The following is a 17,687-nucleotide window of genomic DNA, read 5'->3' as shown; positions in this document are numbered from 1 at the left end:
CCAATCCCTTTACTGGGCACTGCTGGGGCCGCACCTCAATGCCATCTTCAGTTCTGGGCTCCCACTTTACAAGGGACATTGACAGGCTGCAGTGCGTCCACAGAGGGGCAAGAAGGGTTGTGAAAGGTTTAGAAAACACGTCTTGTGAGGAGCAGCTGAGGGAGGTTTAGTCTTGAGGAGGGTTGGGGTATGGGACATCATCACTCTGCAACTTGCTGAAAGCAGGTTGTACTGAGGGAGGGCCGCTCTCTTCTGCCGTGTCTGCAGAGAGGACAGGAGGAAATGGCCTTAAACAGGAGAGATTCAGATGAGATACTAGAAGACAATTTTTTCACTGTTTGTGTGGCTGGGCATTGGAGTAGGTTGTTCAGAGAGGTGGTACGGCCACCTTTCCTGGAGGTGTTTGTCATCGGGAGCTGGCGCTGGGCCATGGCTCAGGGGTTACAGGGGCAGTGCTGGGTGGGTGCTGCACTGAGGGATCGTAAAGGTCTCTTCTACCCCTGACGATGATTCTGCCCTTCCATGCCGCAGGGCTGGGACACCCGCAGGCCCGTTCCTGCAACGCTTTTAACAACTCCCATTTGCCCTTGGTTCTGCTCGACGGGAGAGGGACGGGCCTTGGCCGCCCGCTGGCAGCGTCACACACCGAGCTGCGGCGGCCGCGCTGGGCCAGGCGCTCCCGGGGCACGGCGCAGAGGACAGTGGGGAGATGGGTATGGAGATGAGGAGATGGGGAGGTGGGTGTGACGGGCGCGATGGGGAGATGGGCGCGGTGGCTGTGATGTGGCCCGGCCCGCCGCCATGGGCAGTGCGGGGCGGGGCGGGCGGGCGCGCTGACGTCAGGGCGGGCCGAGGGGCGCGGGCGGCTGCGTGTTCCCGCCCTCCGCCCCTCCCTGCGCGGGCCGGGCGGGCCGGCCGGCGGGACCCGAGGGCGCGGAGCGGCCCTGCCCCGGGAGGCGACAGCGGCCCGCGCCGTCCGGCGGTGAGTGCGCGGCGGCCGCGCCCCCGCCCCGCATCGGGGGCTGTGTGCCGGCGGGGAGCGGCCGCTGCGCTCCTGCCGGCAGCGCCGCCGCCCTGCGCCGGGGCGGGGGTCGCGCTCGGCCGGGGATGCTGCGGCGGCGGGGCCGCGCGGGCCGCGGGGCCGGGGACGGGCGGGCGGGGCGGCCTCCGGCGCGTCCCCTCCGGGCCGGCCGAATGTCACGGCTCGGGGACAGCCTGGCACGGCGGGCCCGGCTCTGCGGTGCTTCGTGCTCCTGTAATTCGGCGCTCGGGCAGACGCACCTGCGGCTGCCTTGGGAGCAGCTGCTGCGAGCCCCGGCCGCAGAGCTCTGCTAGCGTGAGGTTTCGTTTCTCGAGGGTTTTAATCTCCGAAAAGGGAAGGAGTAAAAACACCCAGTGTGTGTTCAAAGACCACAGTTTAAAAAAAAATAGAAACGATGGACAAGAATGCTAATGGTGGCATTTGTACTTTAGCAGTGATCTGCTGACATTGTTACCAGGGGGATGTTCTGTACCTTGTGGTGATTTCACTTTAATGACACTGAGACTTTGCTTTCGTCACCCAGAGCCTGCTGTTCCCTTCGCGTTCTGTCAAATGTACTTTGGCACACAATGAAACGTAGGCACCCTCAGCCTTTAACTTTGAGCTGGAGGAGGTCGAGCTGTTTATCTCCAGTTTAAGAAAGCAAATCTGCATGGGAACTTTATCCTGTAGCAGAGCGTTAGTGTCCAGGCCAGACGTCAAATTAAGGTAAGGATTGTCGATCTGGTACTCCGTCTGGTATGTTGAATGAAGATGTAAAGCACTTTTCTGGGGAATTGGTGCATCTTGCAGGGTTGGAACTTCACGTCTATAGCACGTTTGTTCTTGGTGTGTGTGTGCTTTGAGCCTTGATTTGGTGCAGAGTAGATTTTTTTTTGTTCCAAAGGTGTTAAAAGTGAAATTAAGTTGAATCTAAGTTCTCATTTTGTTGCATTTTTATAATTGCGAGCCACTTCACATATTTGCCGAGACTTTACAAAATTTCTCTCATCCGGAGAAATGTGCAAAACTCTTGGGTTAGCCTGAGGCAGTAAATATTTACATTGTTTGCTGATAATGAATGAAATTGTCAAGATTTTTTCTCGTGTATGTAATGATCACATACTTCTAAATTCTATGGGCCCATTTTGAGTTACATGCCCCCAAGATGAAGAGGTGATGGGCTAACAAATGGGACAACCATCTACCTAAATGTCAGCCAAGGATCTATGTCTGTAAACAACTTAGAGTAGAAAAGTTGGTTTTGGAGTTGAGGTTTAACTTCTGCTCATGGATAGTATTTTTCATTATAAAAATATCAATGTTTGGATTCCAAAAACTACCCAGTATTGTCTTTTAACTGTAAAGCTGTTGGAACTGTAGAAATAGCCTCAATTAACATAATGATCTCATTTAATGTATTGTTATACTAATGAGTAATCCTGTTTAATGGAACTGTTCGTGTAAAAGCTCATTGGAGTAAAATCCATTACTTTTGGACCTGATCATCCTTTAAGAGGGATTGGTTATTTGGAATAAACCAGTTAGTAGGAAATGTTGGCACGGGCTCTTTATAAAAAAGCCATCATGCCATCCATCTTGAGATGAACATTGCTTTCCTGGAGTCTTGAGAAAGTGTGGATCTCTCAAAATGGAGAAGAGATGAAGGAATATAAGATTACAGAACGTAATATGATAAAATATATCAACAGTGGTTGTGGTGTTCTCTTTTAGCCATTATTCACTGTAAACAACAGCACCATCTTCTTAATTAGAAGCTTTCAGGCAGGGTTAAGTCCCATGCCAACAGGGATGCTAAGGAGATCAAAATACTAATGGTGCTTTTGATAATTAGGTTGAAAATCCTGTATTGTGTTTCAATTGGAGCAATAAAAACAGATTATGTAAATCTCTGGATACCTGCACATGTGTATGTTACAGTAAAATCCCAGCAGCATTAAATAGTTATCCCAAAGTTGAAGTTTGGCTAGTCAGGAAAGGTCTTTGCATTTCTTCACAGCTCTTGGACACACACCCCAGCTCACTCTGAAACTGCTACCAAGTAGGTGCGTTTTGGAAGATATTTTGAGAAGGTTGTTTCCTCCTTAATCAAAAGTAACTGGATTTGCAGAGATCTGGACTTTGCTCAGTAGTCATTCTCTGTCCTAAAAGGAGTCAGCAGTTCTGCTGACAACATCCTATAGGAATTGAAGAAAGTCTCTTCAGGGTGGGGGGTTTTGCTTATCCCTGGTCACATGGGGAATTGGTGTCGCAAGTTCTTGTTAAAATGCCTGTTTCACTGCAGGTTGTTGGGTTTTTCATGAGCACTTAGTCTGTGCTGAGGTCCTGCTCTGCAGAGTGCATCTTAATGGCCTTTATTGAAGAAATACTGGCAATGCTGGCAATATCCTCGCTATGAGAAGGCTTGGCTTCTTAGCTAGAGGAAATGGGTGATAAGGATTTACTTTGATGGGGTGGCTGAACAATTTATGGATCAGGAACAATCCTTAAATTGCAAATAATTTCTGTAATTACTCCCTGAAGCCTAAGAAATTCTGTGCTTTTAGGCTAATCAGCCCAGATGGCTTGTGACACACACAGCACAAGGGAAGCATCCTGGGAGAACTCAATGTCCCAGCTTCTCTTGACTCAATGATTATGTCTACTTTAAGCTGGAGATTCAAAAATCTCTTCTAGATGGAGGCAGAGTTTATCACTGCGATGTGGATTTGGACGATAATTTGATTCATACTCTTTTTTGTAAGATATTTTAAAATTGGCTTTACTTAAATCCTATTTTTTCTGATCTTAGATGTTAAAATTATTACATAGCCATGTTGATATAGATTTTTGATGAGCTGTGGCTTTTGAATAACCTTCATCTCAGTAAGGCAAGCTTGCATAGGTAGAAACTTGGCAAGGCCCAGGCTGCTGCTGTCAGTAGCAGAAGACTTAGGAGGAGGAGCACAATCTGTCAACCTGCATAGCCTTCTTTATCAGTAAACAGAGTTAAAAACAAAAAAAATCTTCTGTGTAAATCTTCTAATCATGAAAGCTTTCTGAAATGGTCATTTGGGTAAGTATAGCTTTACTGTGATTACATTGAGATTCTGATTAAGCAATACAAACAATATATATCACCTTCCTGTAAATTGAATAAAATACTTCATAGATGACTAGCTGACTGACTCTGAAACTGATCCTGTGACAAACTGTCACTTGTAACTGAAGTTACATCTCATTTTCCCAGAGAGTAGAGTTTTTTTTTGTACCTTCCACTGCAAACTTCTGAGGCCATAACAAATATCTCTGTCTTCCCCACTGGAAGAAACTGACCTTGAGAAGTACATTCCAATAGAGCTGTTGGTGTATCAGAAGGCTGGTAGGAAAACACAAAACACACATTAAAATACCAGAGGCTGCCAGTCTGTTGGTATTTGTTATGCTGTGGCAAACTTGCGAAGTTGTTTGGTACTCAAACATTTTCAGGGAGTTTGGTTTTGAGACTGGGAACTGATTTAAATCAGTGGAATTATAGACGGAAGCTGTACTGAGTCCAGAAATGAAACTCAATAGCCAAGAAAATGATACTTTTAAGATGTGGTTTACAAAAAAGCAAGTTTCAACTGAAAGCTGTAATAAACCCATTTGTGGCTGCAGTATTTTTGATCAAGGGTGGATGTTGAAGAGAAGTCAAACTTCAATTAACACAGTGGCTTCATGAAAGCACATAGATGTGAAACAAACTGGTGTGTTTGGTAGCAAGGAGAGCAGGTAACAGTAGCCTCTTCTGACAATTTAGAAGAACTAGTTTCAGTAGTTTTCCTTGGAAATCTGTGCAAGACAGTGAAATAACCTTGAAAGAATCATTACTGGGGTTCTGGAACTCCTTGCTTAAGGCAGTTAAGAATGCAAAAGGTTTGGGGGCTCATGGACAGGTCACACAAAATAGCAGACATGAGATCTGGGGAGGGTTCCTAAACAAACTGCATCAAATTTAAGAAATTCTGTGAATTGAGAACAGTTGAAGGTTGAGGAACTCACATTCTTTGTTTGCCCTGATCCTTCCCTTGTGCGTTTTTATTTTAAGGCAACCACAGGAGTTAATGGGATTTTTGTATTCCTGATTTCTAAAATAAAATTGACTGGTGGAACTGTATGGAGAATTGAACTGGGCATGGAAGTGCCATGATGCACACACAGTGAAATACCATTATTTTTATACTATTTCCAGCTTATCCAGGATGCATATGTTGGTCTTTCATGATAGCAGTGTTAAGGATTTTCTTTCTCAGTCCTTTTTCTGGTATTTTTAATATTTTTAATCCAGCAGTGGCTGACTTAACAATATTATGTTTTTGAGATGTAGCAATGTGCTGACATGTTCTTGTCTCAAGATCACAGTCTTCTGTGAAAAACTTGACTATGCTGAAATAGTGTTGGTAATATGTAGAAAAGAATATTTGAACTATTTTTTCTATCTTTCTGCTGCTTCTTGTCTAATCTTACTTAATTATCACATGTGAGCCTCTTCAGGCTTATTGAAGATATCCCAGTACCAGTGAGTTTATGAATTACATGCAGTCTCTTCCAATTATCTCTGTCTGCCATTCAACTTAACCTATAGCTATAATTCTTACTTGAGCTGCAGGAGAAAGAAAGAATGAATGTATGTGGCTGGAGGGGGGGAAAAAAAGCAACTTGCATATTGGTTGAAAGCACAGCCTCATTGAAGATTTAAACACATGGAAATTCTTAATGTTAAGATACCCACATAGATAAACTGTTCAGCAGCGATTCAGACAGGAAGTGTTGTTTCTGTTCTTAGTCATTATTTAATAATTTTAAAATACATTAGTACCACTGTGAGAGGTTTCTAGCTCAAGACAGCTCAGTGTTTTTACATGCATCAGTTGAGTAAACAAACCAGAAGAGTAGGATAGGCAACATGGCAATCTAAAAAGGGATATTTCCAGTTATAATTAGTTCTATACCAAGTTTCACTTGGCTTTCAGCCTGCCTGTTCTTATCAGCAAGAAAATCCTGCTCCAGCTAACATGTATTACTATATAAGAAGTAGAAAACATTAATTGGTAGCGATCTCTTTTTGTTGGTTACTGAGTCAATGGTGAAGTAAATCTTTCCTGGAAGAGTTGGAGATGGGAACAGTGTGTTTGAATCACTTGGTGACAGTGGATTTTCCTTAGACAAGTTGATCTACTTAGCTGAGGAAAAAAGGGTTATTCCTCTGTTTTTAAGTGAAATATTTGCTGGAGAACAGCAGGTAATTCCTACTGGTTTGCATTAGGACATTGCTTTTGAGACAGATGCAATCTTTCTGGATTTGTTCTTACAAGACAGATTAAATTACCCATGTGAAATGCTGTTGCTGAAGGACTAATGCCATCAGCAGAAGCAGGGGCCTGTTTCTGCTGTCAGTTGCTTTGATGCTGACATAATCACAAAATGTTTTAAGGATCAAGATCTGACGCTTCACTGGTAGAAAGCTTTAATTCTAGGCTGCAACTGATGTTTGGGATTCAATCTTAGCCACAGCATGAAATTTAAATTGCCTTTATGACGTAAACAGTGATGCCACCTTTAAAACTCTTCTGAAAGGCAGGTTTCTGATTACCTGCTGCCTTATTCATCATGTAAAAATGCCAAAATTTGAGAAATCTTGGAAAAAAGACTCTGGTGGGAAAGAGGAGAGTTTTTCCAAAATCTATGTGCTTGCACACAAGCATATACACAATTATGACTTATCTTCCAGGACAGAGATCTTACTAAATGCAAAGAAATAATAAGACAGAATAGGAACCTAGATGTAATAAATGTGCTTTATACTCACAGTATGTTTGTTTAGGGTTGCTTTTGGAAGGGTTTGTGGGGTGATGCTGGTGAATGTTTAACAGATTTTGGCTTCTTTGTAGCTGTGTGACTTTGTCTTTAGGTTGCAAAGCATTGGATCTGTAAGGCAGGCAGACAGCGTCTGTCTTTTCTTACTTCAGTTTTTCTGCTTTCTGTTTGTTATCCCTGCAAATTTGGCAACAATTTAAAGTATTATCAAAGAGAGAAACAAGTGAAGGCTCTTTGTTTCTCCAACAAAGATGTTGAAAACATCTCCATCTTTTGCCATTTAAGAGCTGTTAAGCTACCCTAGTGAAGAAACGCGACTTGCTCACTAGGGTTGAATCTCTTGGATTGGTTCAGGTCACAGGAGGCTGTTCCTTGCATAACATAATGAATGAAGTAATCCACGTAATTTAGTTCCTTCTAGCAAGGCTGTTTCTGCACTGGAGCCAGATGTATTGGTCATGATTATGTTAATTGTTTCTGATACATGGCAGTATATCCCTCCCATCTCGTGCAGTGTTCTGGGGGTCAGCACACCTCATGTAGTGCTTTTGTCATCTGGGCCTTGTGTTTTTTGGATGCCAGTGAAAGGCACTGTTCTCTGGCTCTTGTGTTTGGAGCTGGTTATGCAAGGGCTGCCTGGTATTTGTATCTGCAGGTACAGGCTTGACATTGCTTGTCCAGGTTTAGCAAGATCTGCTGAAGAAAGGAATTGATGACTTCCTCCAAGAGGATATATCAGATGAATAGCAGCTCCAGAGGGGAGTCATGCATCGCCAATGCTTTATTCCAATTTCTAGCTGACCCCTGTCCCTGACAGCAGTTGGGCTGTCAGCACTAATGCAGGAAAGAGTAACTGGCATTGCACTTCATGTCTCATTTATGAACAAACCATAATACCCTGCATTAACACTTAAGAGAAACTTGAAATGTCAAGTCTATCTTCTTGTTCACAGACCCTGATACTCTCTTTTACTGGGAGTAATTTATCTGTACCCTCAGTTATCCTCATCCATCTTCTTTTCTTGGTGCTGAAGCTTCTCCTTGCTGCAGCTGGCTAAACATCTGGACCTCGACTGCCTTCCACCTTGTTAGTTGTGTAAGAATACGAAAAATCAGTGCAACTTGTTTGAGAAACAGATTTTTAGCAGAAGTTTCTCTTGTAGTTAAAATTTGCATGACTTTTTTCAATAAAATCTAAAGGGGCTTATGATAACTCATACCTTGTTTTGTTTCAGTGTTTTGGATAGGTTTGATGTAAAAATTTGGAGTTTAAAATGCATAGTTTCTGTTTTACTAATGCAAAAAGCACAAGTGGGCAACAACTACAAAGTATCCTTGTCTGGGCAGATAACACTTAGCTCTTTTTTGCTTCCTTGAGGTCCCTGATGCTTTGTGTAAACAGCATTAATGTCGGGGTGAATTGTCATTGTGGCCCTCAGGGATGCAAAGGGAGTTTTTGGTTCTGAAAGCATTGTGGTATCTTTCTTCTACAAAATAGAGCTGCATTTCCCTATTTCTTTTTTTCCAGTATGTGCTTATGTCCTCTTGCCTTATCAAACATTCTGATGAATAGCAAGAGTGCTTTTAGAGATGGCAAAGGATGTGACATTTTTTGCTGTATTGACTAAAGATATTGCTCAGTGTTAGGAATACTGAAACTCCAGTCTCTTTATGATGTATTTCTTGCTTCCTTCTCCCTTTATTCATTATCCTGTTCTGCTCATGTTCTTTGACCTAGTGTATTTTGACAGTAAATTGAGCACAAGAGCAGCTTGGATAACTGTTGTTTTGGTGTTTGATAGATCATCTCATCAAAGTGGGTAGAATCTTGTTATTGTGAGGGAGGAAAAACAGAAAAGGATGTATATCTAAGCTGTCTTGAGATCTGAAAACAGAATTTCATAACCTGGGACACAGAAATGCAAGGTGATTTCAGAGAAATAGAACAATAAACCCTCACCATCTTGGAATTTATTGCTGTGCATCCTGAATGTGGTACCTTCAGAAGACAAAATGTCAGGGAAGCTGGTGTTAACCACTGCAGTTTGGACATAGGAAAGGGAGAGTGGCTAAAATTCATGGATGCCTTTGTAAAACATTGGGAATTGATTCAAGAACTTGTGTTTTGGAGAAATGGAAGATAGGAGAAGGAGGGCAGGCTTGGAGGATTTTACTGCAGAGCTGATAAATCTTACTGGATCTTGGAATGAAGGTGGCACTTTTGACTGAACTGAAACCACTCTGTGAAGAGTAAACAACACAAAAAGTTGTAAACATTCAGAGTTCAATATTGAAGCCATCAGAATTTCTGATTGCATTCTGGTTCATTTTAAGTGCTACAGCATGCACCATTTCCTCAGGATTCATGCTCTTTCCCAGGGCTTGTTATGCTCAGAGCAGGTGTTTGCCAGCTGGATCTCTTGCCAGCTTCTTCCATTCTGTTAAACTCCTGAGGTCCTCTTAAAACTTAAAACTGACTTGGTCATGCTGCTCATCTTGCAATGTTCTTAAGCGAGTGCTAAGGAAGGCTTTTGCTGCTTCTGTTGCAGGGACCTCCCACATTTTTCCCTGATGACATTCAATACCTTCCTACATTGCTGCAAATAAGATGTTTTCATATTACTGATCTAATGCATTTTTAATAACCCAGAGGTGTAAGAGGTGATTTTATAAGCTGTGCACAGGACAGACTTGAAATACATGTGCCCTTAAGTTTCTGTGAATGAAGCACAGATGTGAAACTGCTGGCATGGCAGTGGATGTGCCAGGGGAATTGCTCTGGCCTGTCACTAGTCTGTCAGATGTGTTTCATCCCTCAGCTGGGTATTCCACACTGCTGTGACAGTAGGAGGGAAATTCGGTCCCATTCAGGAATCTGGAACTGGAAAATGCTGTTATCTTCCTGGTGGCAGGGATCAGAGGGATTGCAGTATTTTAAGGTGCCTACGCTTTCAAATGTATGAATCTAAGCTGTCTTTTGTAGAGAAGAGTGTCAGATGCAAAGATGGACTTTGCTGAGAAGCTAATGTATAGGAAACTGCCTTCCTGGTGGTGCTGAAGCAAACTGTGAATGAAATTAGAGTGAATGTTGTGCTTGCCAGTTGAAACCAACAGTGCAGGATTTTATTAAGGTATAAATAATCCCGTAGAGGAAGTACCAAGGAGGGTGAGAATGAATATCCTTTTGCTTATCACCAGGATCTTGAATATCCTTGAAGGTAAGGATGTAACAGCTTTTCAGTTAATTCAGATTATACTTCAGAGGGGGTCTGTGGATTTTAACTCCTTTTCCCTGGATCATTATGTAAGGCTAGGCTCTTTATAATTAGCTTAATTCCTGATTAAGCTTGTGTGCACTATTTCCCAAGGCAAAGAATATAAAACTTGTTTGCCCAAATGTCAGTTTTTAAAAAATCCATAGATTGCTTAAGTCTAAAAATACTTTGAATTTCTTTATAGTACAGCAAGCTACAATTTAAATTGTATTGAACTTGAATCTTCTGGGATACAGAAATCATAATCTAACTGGTAGGTACAGTGCTGCTTGATAAGGGAGTTTTATTGTTAGGCTAGTGTAATCTTTTGTAGTAAACATATGTAAAGATTAGGAAGTTTTAAAGAATGTAATCATCCTGGGAAACAACTGCCAGACAAGATGCTATTAAGTTTTAGGGTTTTCTTTTTTGATGATGATGTGTTTCAGTGAAACAAATGAAACCTGGACTTGAGAAGGTGGCACAATAGTTACAGTTAGGTGGCTAATAAAATACAGAGAAGTCTTGTTTGCCTTTTAATTTAATTATCTGAAGTGTTTTAGGCTATCAGTATTGTTTTCTTGAAGATAATGTACTGTCTTTGCCTAATCAAGGATAAATTAGCAAGAACCCTTCTAGAGAACTGAAAGGTCTCCTTTTCAAGTTTAATTTGCAGCACTTGGTGGAGGATTAAAGTAATCTAATTAAATGGCCTCATTTAAATTTTGCAGTCACCTAAGAGATGGTAGACAGATGTGAAAAGGGAATTATCCATAAAGCATGCAAGTTAAATTAGCAGCTTTCTAATTTAACTTTTTCAATTTGGAAGATTTCTTCACAAGACTTGCCTTTTATTTTAGAGTTAGGTTATCTTCTGAGGGATCTGCACTATGATGCTTGCTGGGAATGAATTCATCAGCATGTTAAAGGCCATTTTTTATTTGTGGAGTTACTAATAAAATGGTGTACTTTACTGTATGTAGTTGACATGAAATAAAGATCTTTGATGTTGCTATTAAAGCCTGACAATATTTTCCTGTGCAAGCTATGCAGGTGCACTATAGGTAAGAAGCCTGACATTGGACACTTCAATCCACATGCAGGCTGATGTCATACATGGTGAATAAAATGTTCTGCTGGACCCAGGGGAAATTCCTGTGTCTGTCCTTGCACACCTGGGTGAGGGCAGTGTCTCTGCTGTGCAAGAATTTGCTGAGTCTTTGAAGAGCTGGGATTTCTGCATTTCAAGATGGAAATGGAATTCCAGAATGTGAATTCTGACGTGTTCACAAATTGGGAGCCCCTAAATGCCGTCTCTGCAGTAGCTTTCTCTTTCTGTCTTTATAATGTAGATCTGCTTCCAGAAGGATTGTTTTGAGGCATCCTACTAACTGACGAATCCTAAGGGCATTTCAGTTTGTATGAATTTAATGCCACTTCAATTTTTTGTTTGATTTTATCTTCGATTCTGTTACCAAGAAAATAACTGTTTCTTAGTGAGGTCTTGCAACTTGGGGAGTGATTTGGTTTAGGGTAATGCTTGCTGTGGTTATTTTTTGTATTTTGAATAAGTAGAACTTTTGAATTCACTTGCTAACACTGACCTTATGCAACTGTTGCACTCTACTTCAGGTCTTGTTAGTGACTAATATTTTCCAAAAGAGACTACAGTCTCCATACAAAGGAAACAATGACTAGGAATGTGAATCTTGATTTGGGGATATTCATAAGGTCTGGGAACAAAAAATGTTGTGGTGAGATGGACAATGAGTGGTTGTTTCCTATATTTTAGGCATTGGGGAAACTGAAAACTATGTCAAAAATTAGCTTTTAGTCAGATTTTACATTATAGTTTTTGCAGGTTTATGTTACTGACCACAGGTTTTTGCTATGTCATATTTGTGGCTTTTTAAAAAATACTAAGTCTTAAGTTTATAACTTAATAATTGTAACACAGCTGAACAGTTGAAAAATTCCATTTGTTGCTGAAAATGGGTAAATAAAAAAAAAAAACCAAAAAAATCATCCAACCTCTTCTCGAGTTTATTTTATAGATTACAAAATGAAAACAAAGAAAGTTGATTTATGTAGAGAATGAAAGCTGGGGGAGGGAACTGTGATCTGAAGAACATATTACTGCCAAATAACTGCTGGAACTCTGGAGTTCACAAAATGTGTCTGGGTCACTTTTTGTCAGCATGGTGGATTTAGGCCCAGAAATCTGGAATGCATATAGCTTCAAATATATAGAAAACTGTGTTTGATGTGTGGTGAGTTCAAGTTTAATGTTGTTTTATTTTTCTTTCTTAGATCAAAGCACCCTTTAAGGACCAATGTACCCAATAGCTCATGGAAGAAAAAAATCAAAACAGGACGTCGTTGGTTTCCAGGCTGCCGAAATATGGGACGAAAACTTTAGGGAGTGTTTTGCAGCCCATGCCAAACGGGACAGCTGTGAGCTTAGCGGGGAGTAATGGTGGCAAAAATTTCAGCAAGCACAATGGCACTGTTGGAATGTCTTCCTTTGCTTTCAACTGGAAAAAATCAAATAAATATCAGCTTAACGATCAAAATGGGAGAGAGGCCAGTGCCAAACGCAACTCTAATGAAAAATTAATTGATTCTGAGAAGTATCCTCAGTCTCAAGGAGCATTGGGCAATGATGAGCTCAGGGTGAGTTTGAACAGTACTGCTTCTGTTGTGTCAAAAGCAGCAAAACAAACCAATATGTTTGTATCTCCTGCTGAGGAATTAAACCCAAAGTCTATACCTGGACTCTCTAGTTCAGCTAAATTCACCAAAGGTACCCTGTCAGGAAGGACATACTCTGGACTCAATGCTCCAAGATCAAATTTAAATGGATTTTATGGAAATCGGCCGGTGGTAGGTTTGCAGAGACCTAGAGCTAATTCTGGTGCCACAAGGACAAGTTCAGGAGAAAGCTTGGCACAATCTACAGACAATAGCAAGGCTTTTTCCTGTGACAAAATGGTAAGATCGCAAAGTTTTTCACATTCCATTCAGAATTCTTTCCTTCCCACTGCATCTCTAACCAGGTCACATTCCTTTAATAAAGCTGTGGATCTTACAAGGCCTTATCATAGTCAAAATCTCGCTGCCAGGATGTCTCAGAGGTCTACTCTGCTGTCAAGAAATGCGTGTCAGTTGGATGTCCCCAATGGAAATGAACCGATGAAGTATGGATTTACCAGACCGTACTCGGCTGTGTCAGCTCCTTGTTCCAAGAAACCCCCACTGTCAAATGGATCTGGGTCAGCACCTTCCTATGGATACAGATTAAGTCGGCCTCCTCTGCTGAAGCCTACCAGGCAGCGGTTTGCTGGGAGTACCGTGGTGGATGGCAGCAAAAGTGCGGCTGCGGACACGCGCATCGTGGAGAACACGGAGATTGCAGCAAATATCAATAGAGCCGTCGATAAAAACAGTATTCTGGAGAGCAGGGCTCAAAGAACAGAACCTGGTGAGGGCCTGCATGAAAGTCTGGGAAAACATGGGTCAAAAGTGATGTGTATGAGCGATGATGGAGATGAAATATCTATATCTTCTTTGTCATCCTCTGAGAAAAATGATTTGAGTGAAGACTTCAGTGATGATTTCATAGATATAGAAGAGGCAAACAGACCTGTACAAGTCCAGCAGAAGGAGAGCTGCCTTCAGGAATTAGAGCATGGGAGCAGAACATCCATCGAGCCATTCACGTCTCTCAAGGAAGGTGGAGGATCTTGCTGTAATGCTGATGACTGGCTTGATATAAATGTGTCTGGTAAATACCTTTTCTTTTTGTTCTGTTTGAAATTTTAGATACTAAATCAAAATTCTGTAATGGTAGTGAAGTTATTTAATGTAATTGCCCATTGCTTATGAATTGTTTCAGAATGGAACTGCTCTATGCTGGCCTATTTGTTTGCTTGTGCCTTTTCTGCATTACAGTTTTTTCCCAAGCATTACTTTGAAGAGCTCTATGTGATAAAAATGAAGGTGACCTCCTTTAAACACATTTGTGATGTGGTTGTGGGATTCCTCATATCCTTGCTTTGCCATTCATTTTCTGGGTTGATGGTATTTTAAGAAAATTTCACCTTGTGCTCCCTCCACCTCTGTAGTCAGAGAACAGTTGTAGCTGCTTCTAAGTACTGGAAATAAGTGTAGGATGTGTAATTGAATTAGTTCAGTTATAAACAGGATTGTTACTGGATCTTTTTGTTTTTTCTGATGCATAATAATTCTTTAAAAATTAGTTGAAGACATGAGAAGATGCTTTTGAAAGCCACATTTTCAAATCTTTGATGGGCTTTTAATGATAAAAGCTTGTTTGAGAGATGATGCAGTTGAAAGATTAGATCCAAAGGATGTATTTTTGGACCCACCTTCTAATATGTTAAAGAGATGCAGATTTCTAGAAAGTAGCTTCCATGGTGGGTGAATTAGGGCAGTATAAAAGGTTAGCAAAGATGTAGGTTGGAAGAGTCCTTGTTTGTAGCTGCCAAACCAGCCTGAGCTTTCCCCCCTTCTGGACTGAGGGAACAATACTGTAGAAAGCTTTAAGGTATTTCTGTTACAGTACAGCTCCAGCAAAGGTAGCACACCTTCAAAAGCACACCAGTAACAGGCATTTTAATGTTTGTTTTTTGAGTAGTGGATTGGTTTTGGAGTCTTAACTGATGTTGTTTTCTTTAAGCAGTGGATGACAACAGTGAAAGCACAAAGCACACTACTGAGAATGTCATCTCTTCAGAGATGAACTACAGAGCTGGCTCCTCCTTTGAGCTTTCTCCATCTGACAGCTCTGACGGCACATATATGTGGGATGAAGAAGGGCTGGAACCTATAGGAAGTGTCCATCCGTGTGGAAGTTATGACTCTTCAGAAATGAACAGCATAGTATGTATCTGTATTCATAACTTGCATTATTGTAGTGTGTTGAGTTTATTGCTTGCTAAGTATATTTTTAAAATATTAGTGCTTTTAAAAAAATTTTTATAGTTGTTTCCTCTCTCCTCTGTAGTTGATAGCTTTGTGAAGGTTCTTGTTTAGGAACTCCTGTTTCTGGACAGTTGACCTTGATCAGGCTGTTTGCACACTGTTTTTTTCTTATTCTAAAGTCAGGACAAAAACGGTCCTTCCTTGTACAGTCTCGTAGCAGTGCTCACAAAGAATAAGGAAACTTCATTTCTGCAAAGGATAGATTTAATACCTCTTACTAATCTTTAAACTTAGGAGTGAAAAAGCCAGAAAATACCTATTGCCTCTGTGGCTTCTTGCATTTGCTGTTTCTGTACTGTGTTCTCATAGGGCCCATGAGCTGAAGCAGTTACTTGATTTCACTTCATTCACTCATAGCATCTTTGAGGTAGAGACCTGGCTGTGGCTCACTCTAGCAGGGCTCTTCATATGTCTCCAGTGGGATACACAAATGCAGCGCAACCTTTTTCTTGCTGCTAAACTCAGACTGGTTTGCAAGAAGCATCTTTAAATATGAGAAGAGTAGATGGAGAGTTGTTGCTGTTATGTGATCCTCCATCTGAAGTCAGGTAGCTAACCCTGGAATTTTAGTGGGTCTGAATAAAATTCTCTCCTGTTCATATTCCTTTATCTGCACAGACTTCTGAATTAACAACTTGGATTTTACGTACATGATGTTAACAGTCAGAACATTTGACAAAACCAATTTGGTTTAATCCATGTGTCGTGCTTCCTGTGTTTAGGGTGTGTTAGGTACTGAGTCACCATTGCAAATTTAGTAATGTCGGTACCACTTTCAGACTTGGGCCCAGATATGTAATTATATTTTTTGTGTGTAACTAAATACGAATTCATGATAATATTTTCAGTTGCTTGTGGTATTGTTTGCTGTCTGTCTTAAATTATGATGTTGAGCTCTAGTGCTTGAAAGAGTTTAGCAATGGTTATTAACTTTCTGTGGCGATTGTGACCAGCTTGGAAAAGCTGTTAGAGATTTTTTGGTAAGAGTTTTGTAGCTTTATTGGTGTTTATAGGGAAAACCCAAGTTTCATGGAGGCCACTGCAAAAACAAACACCCTTGTCCCCAGACACATGCATGCACATGCCAAGAAAAGAGGGAAGTTTTTAAACTTTATCTTTGGTAAGTTTTAAATATAGGCATTTTGATATGTATTCTGAAATGTAACAAACAAAAGGAAGATACTTCTTTTACTGTGCTTTTGGAGTATATATATCTAGGTTTTGATACATGTAGCCTTGTGAATTAATTTGTTCATGGGTATGAGGCTGCTACTGAATCAATGTGCTGATTGGCAGAAGCTGTTTTAAACCATGTGGAGCAGAGGTACCATTAGAAGCCTTTGATATTCTTGTCCACTATTTTGGATTATGCCTTTATTTATTGAAAGTAAAAAGTTTTTAGAGAGGGCTTAATAATGAAAGAATGTATTTACTAGTTTTTGAGGAAGTGGAGAAAGGAGGAGATTTTAAGACTTGCTGTTGAATCTAGAAGATCATGTGTTGTTTCTGCCCATTTTGAGTTTTTATCCTGTTAGTGCTTTTCCAGAATTTTAGTGCTTACTGTACTGTGACTTTCTCTGAATGAGAAAAGCATCAATAGCACATCTTATTTTTGCAAGGCAGAAATGCATTTTCAGTAGTTTGGGTCTTGAAGGGGAAAATGTAGCTCTGAAGTGTTGAATTGCCTTTTAGTAGTGGAATTTTTTTTTCCTGTACGTGTTGGTTTTTATAGAAATTATGATATATTTGATTTCTTTAGCCTAAAGATTAAACAATAATCTTTTCTAGTCTGAAGATGCAGAAGAATTTTTGATGCAGTTTTTTATTCTTTCTGAAAAATTGTACTCTTGAGTAGGTTACTGTAGGCTTTTGTTCCATGTTTTTCCTTTTCTCTGCAAGCAGGGAGTATAAAGACAAAAGTGTGAAGGCATTTAGCATAATTATTGTGATTAGTCAACACGTCAGGTGTTTTGATTGCTGGCAGATACGTGATCAAATTATGCAGTTTGTATCCTCTAGTGTGGTGAGTTAAAGGCAGTTCATATCTCTGTGTCAAAATCCAATTGATGAGAGTCAGATTTAAGAATTTGGAGTGCTTGGGCTAATGCCAGCCTGCCTGCCCCTTGGATTTAGTGTTTCCAGGGCACTCACCACAGCAGTAGTTCTGGAGTTCTGTGGCACCAGGCTGGGATGAGTAGAAGCAAGTGGCTGAGTAACAACTCTGGGAACTATGTGCTGAGTAATTGGTCATGTTGAGTGCTCAGTTCACCCTTTTCTTCCTCATTTCCATCCTGCAGTTGTTTTGTTAGTCTTTTAAGCTGTATCCTTCTTAGTATCAACAAATACTAAATGGCTTTTCCTAAGCTTTTCCATAGATGGCAGTGCAGCTCCCATTGGGTCGTTTTAGGAGAGTTTGGACCATCTTTGGGAGGGCAGCTTTTGCAAAGGGGATTTTAACTGCCTTCTGAAATGAGAAGCAGCATAGGAAGGCAACGGCAGAAACTTGCTGGCCTCTGAACCTCATTGTTCCTTTTTGGGCAGCAGAAAAG

The 17,687-nt window shown here is 41.0% G+C and overlaps 1 protein-coding gene across 7 annotated transcripts in view; it reads left to right on the top strand.

The window, feature by feature from the left end:
- Positions 1-907: 907 nt before the first annotated feature.
- CCSER2 (coiled-coil serine rich protein 2) overlaps positions 908-17,687 on the top strand; it is a 57,149-nt gene continuing 40,369 nt past the window's right edge. For 3 of the 7 annotated variants that reach the window (XM_033065545.1, XM_033065549.1, XM_033065548.1), the window contains exons 1-4: positions 908-982; positions 1,566-1,750; positions 12,445-13,918; positions 14,837-15,036. In XM_033065545.1, coding sequence (XP_032921436.1) covers positions 12,484-13,918; positions 14,837-15,036 — 1,635 coding nt within the window. In that variant the 5' untranslated portion in view covers positions 908-982; positions 1,566-1,750; positions 12,445-12,483. Of the gene's footprint in view, positions 983-1,565; positions 1,751-12,444; positions 13,919-14,833; positions 15,037-17,687 lie in introns of all 7 variants that reach the window. The other 4 variants (XM_033065543.1, XM_033065547.1, XM_033065546.1 and 1 more) reach the window with 2 other exon arrangements.

Source organism: Catharus ustulatus, chromosome 8 (genome assembly GCF_009819885.2).
Source record: "Catharus ustulatus isolate bCatUst1 chromosome 8, bCatUst1.pri.v2, whole genome shotgun sequence".
Classification (NCBI taxonomy): domain Eukaryota; kingdom Metazoa; phylum Chordata; class Aves; order Passeriformes; family Turdidae; genus Catharus; species Catharus ustulatus.
The sequence above is the reverse complement of the archived record's forward strand: the minus strand, read 5'-3'. Positions and strand labels throughout refer to the sequence as shown.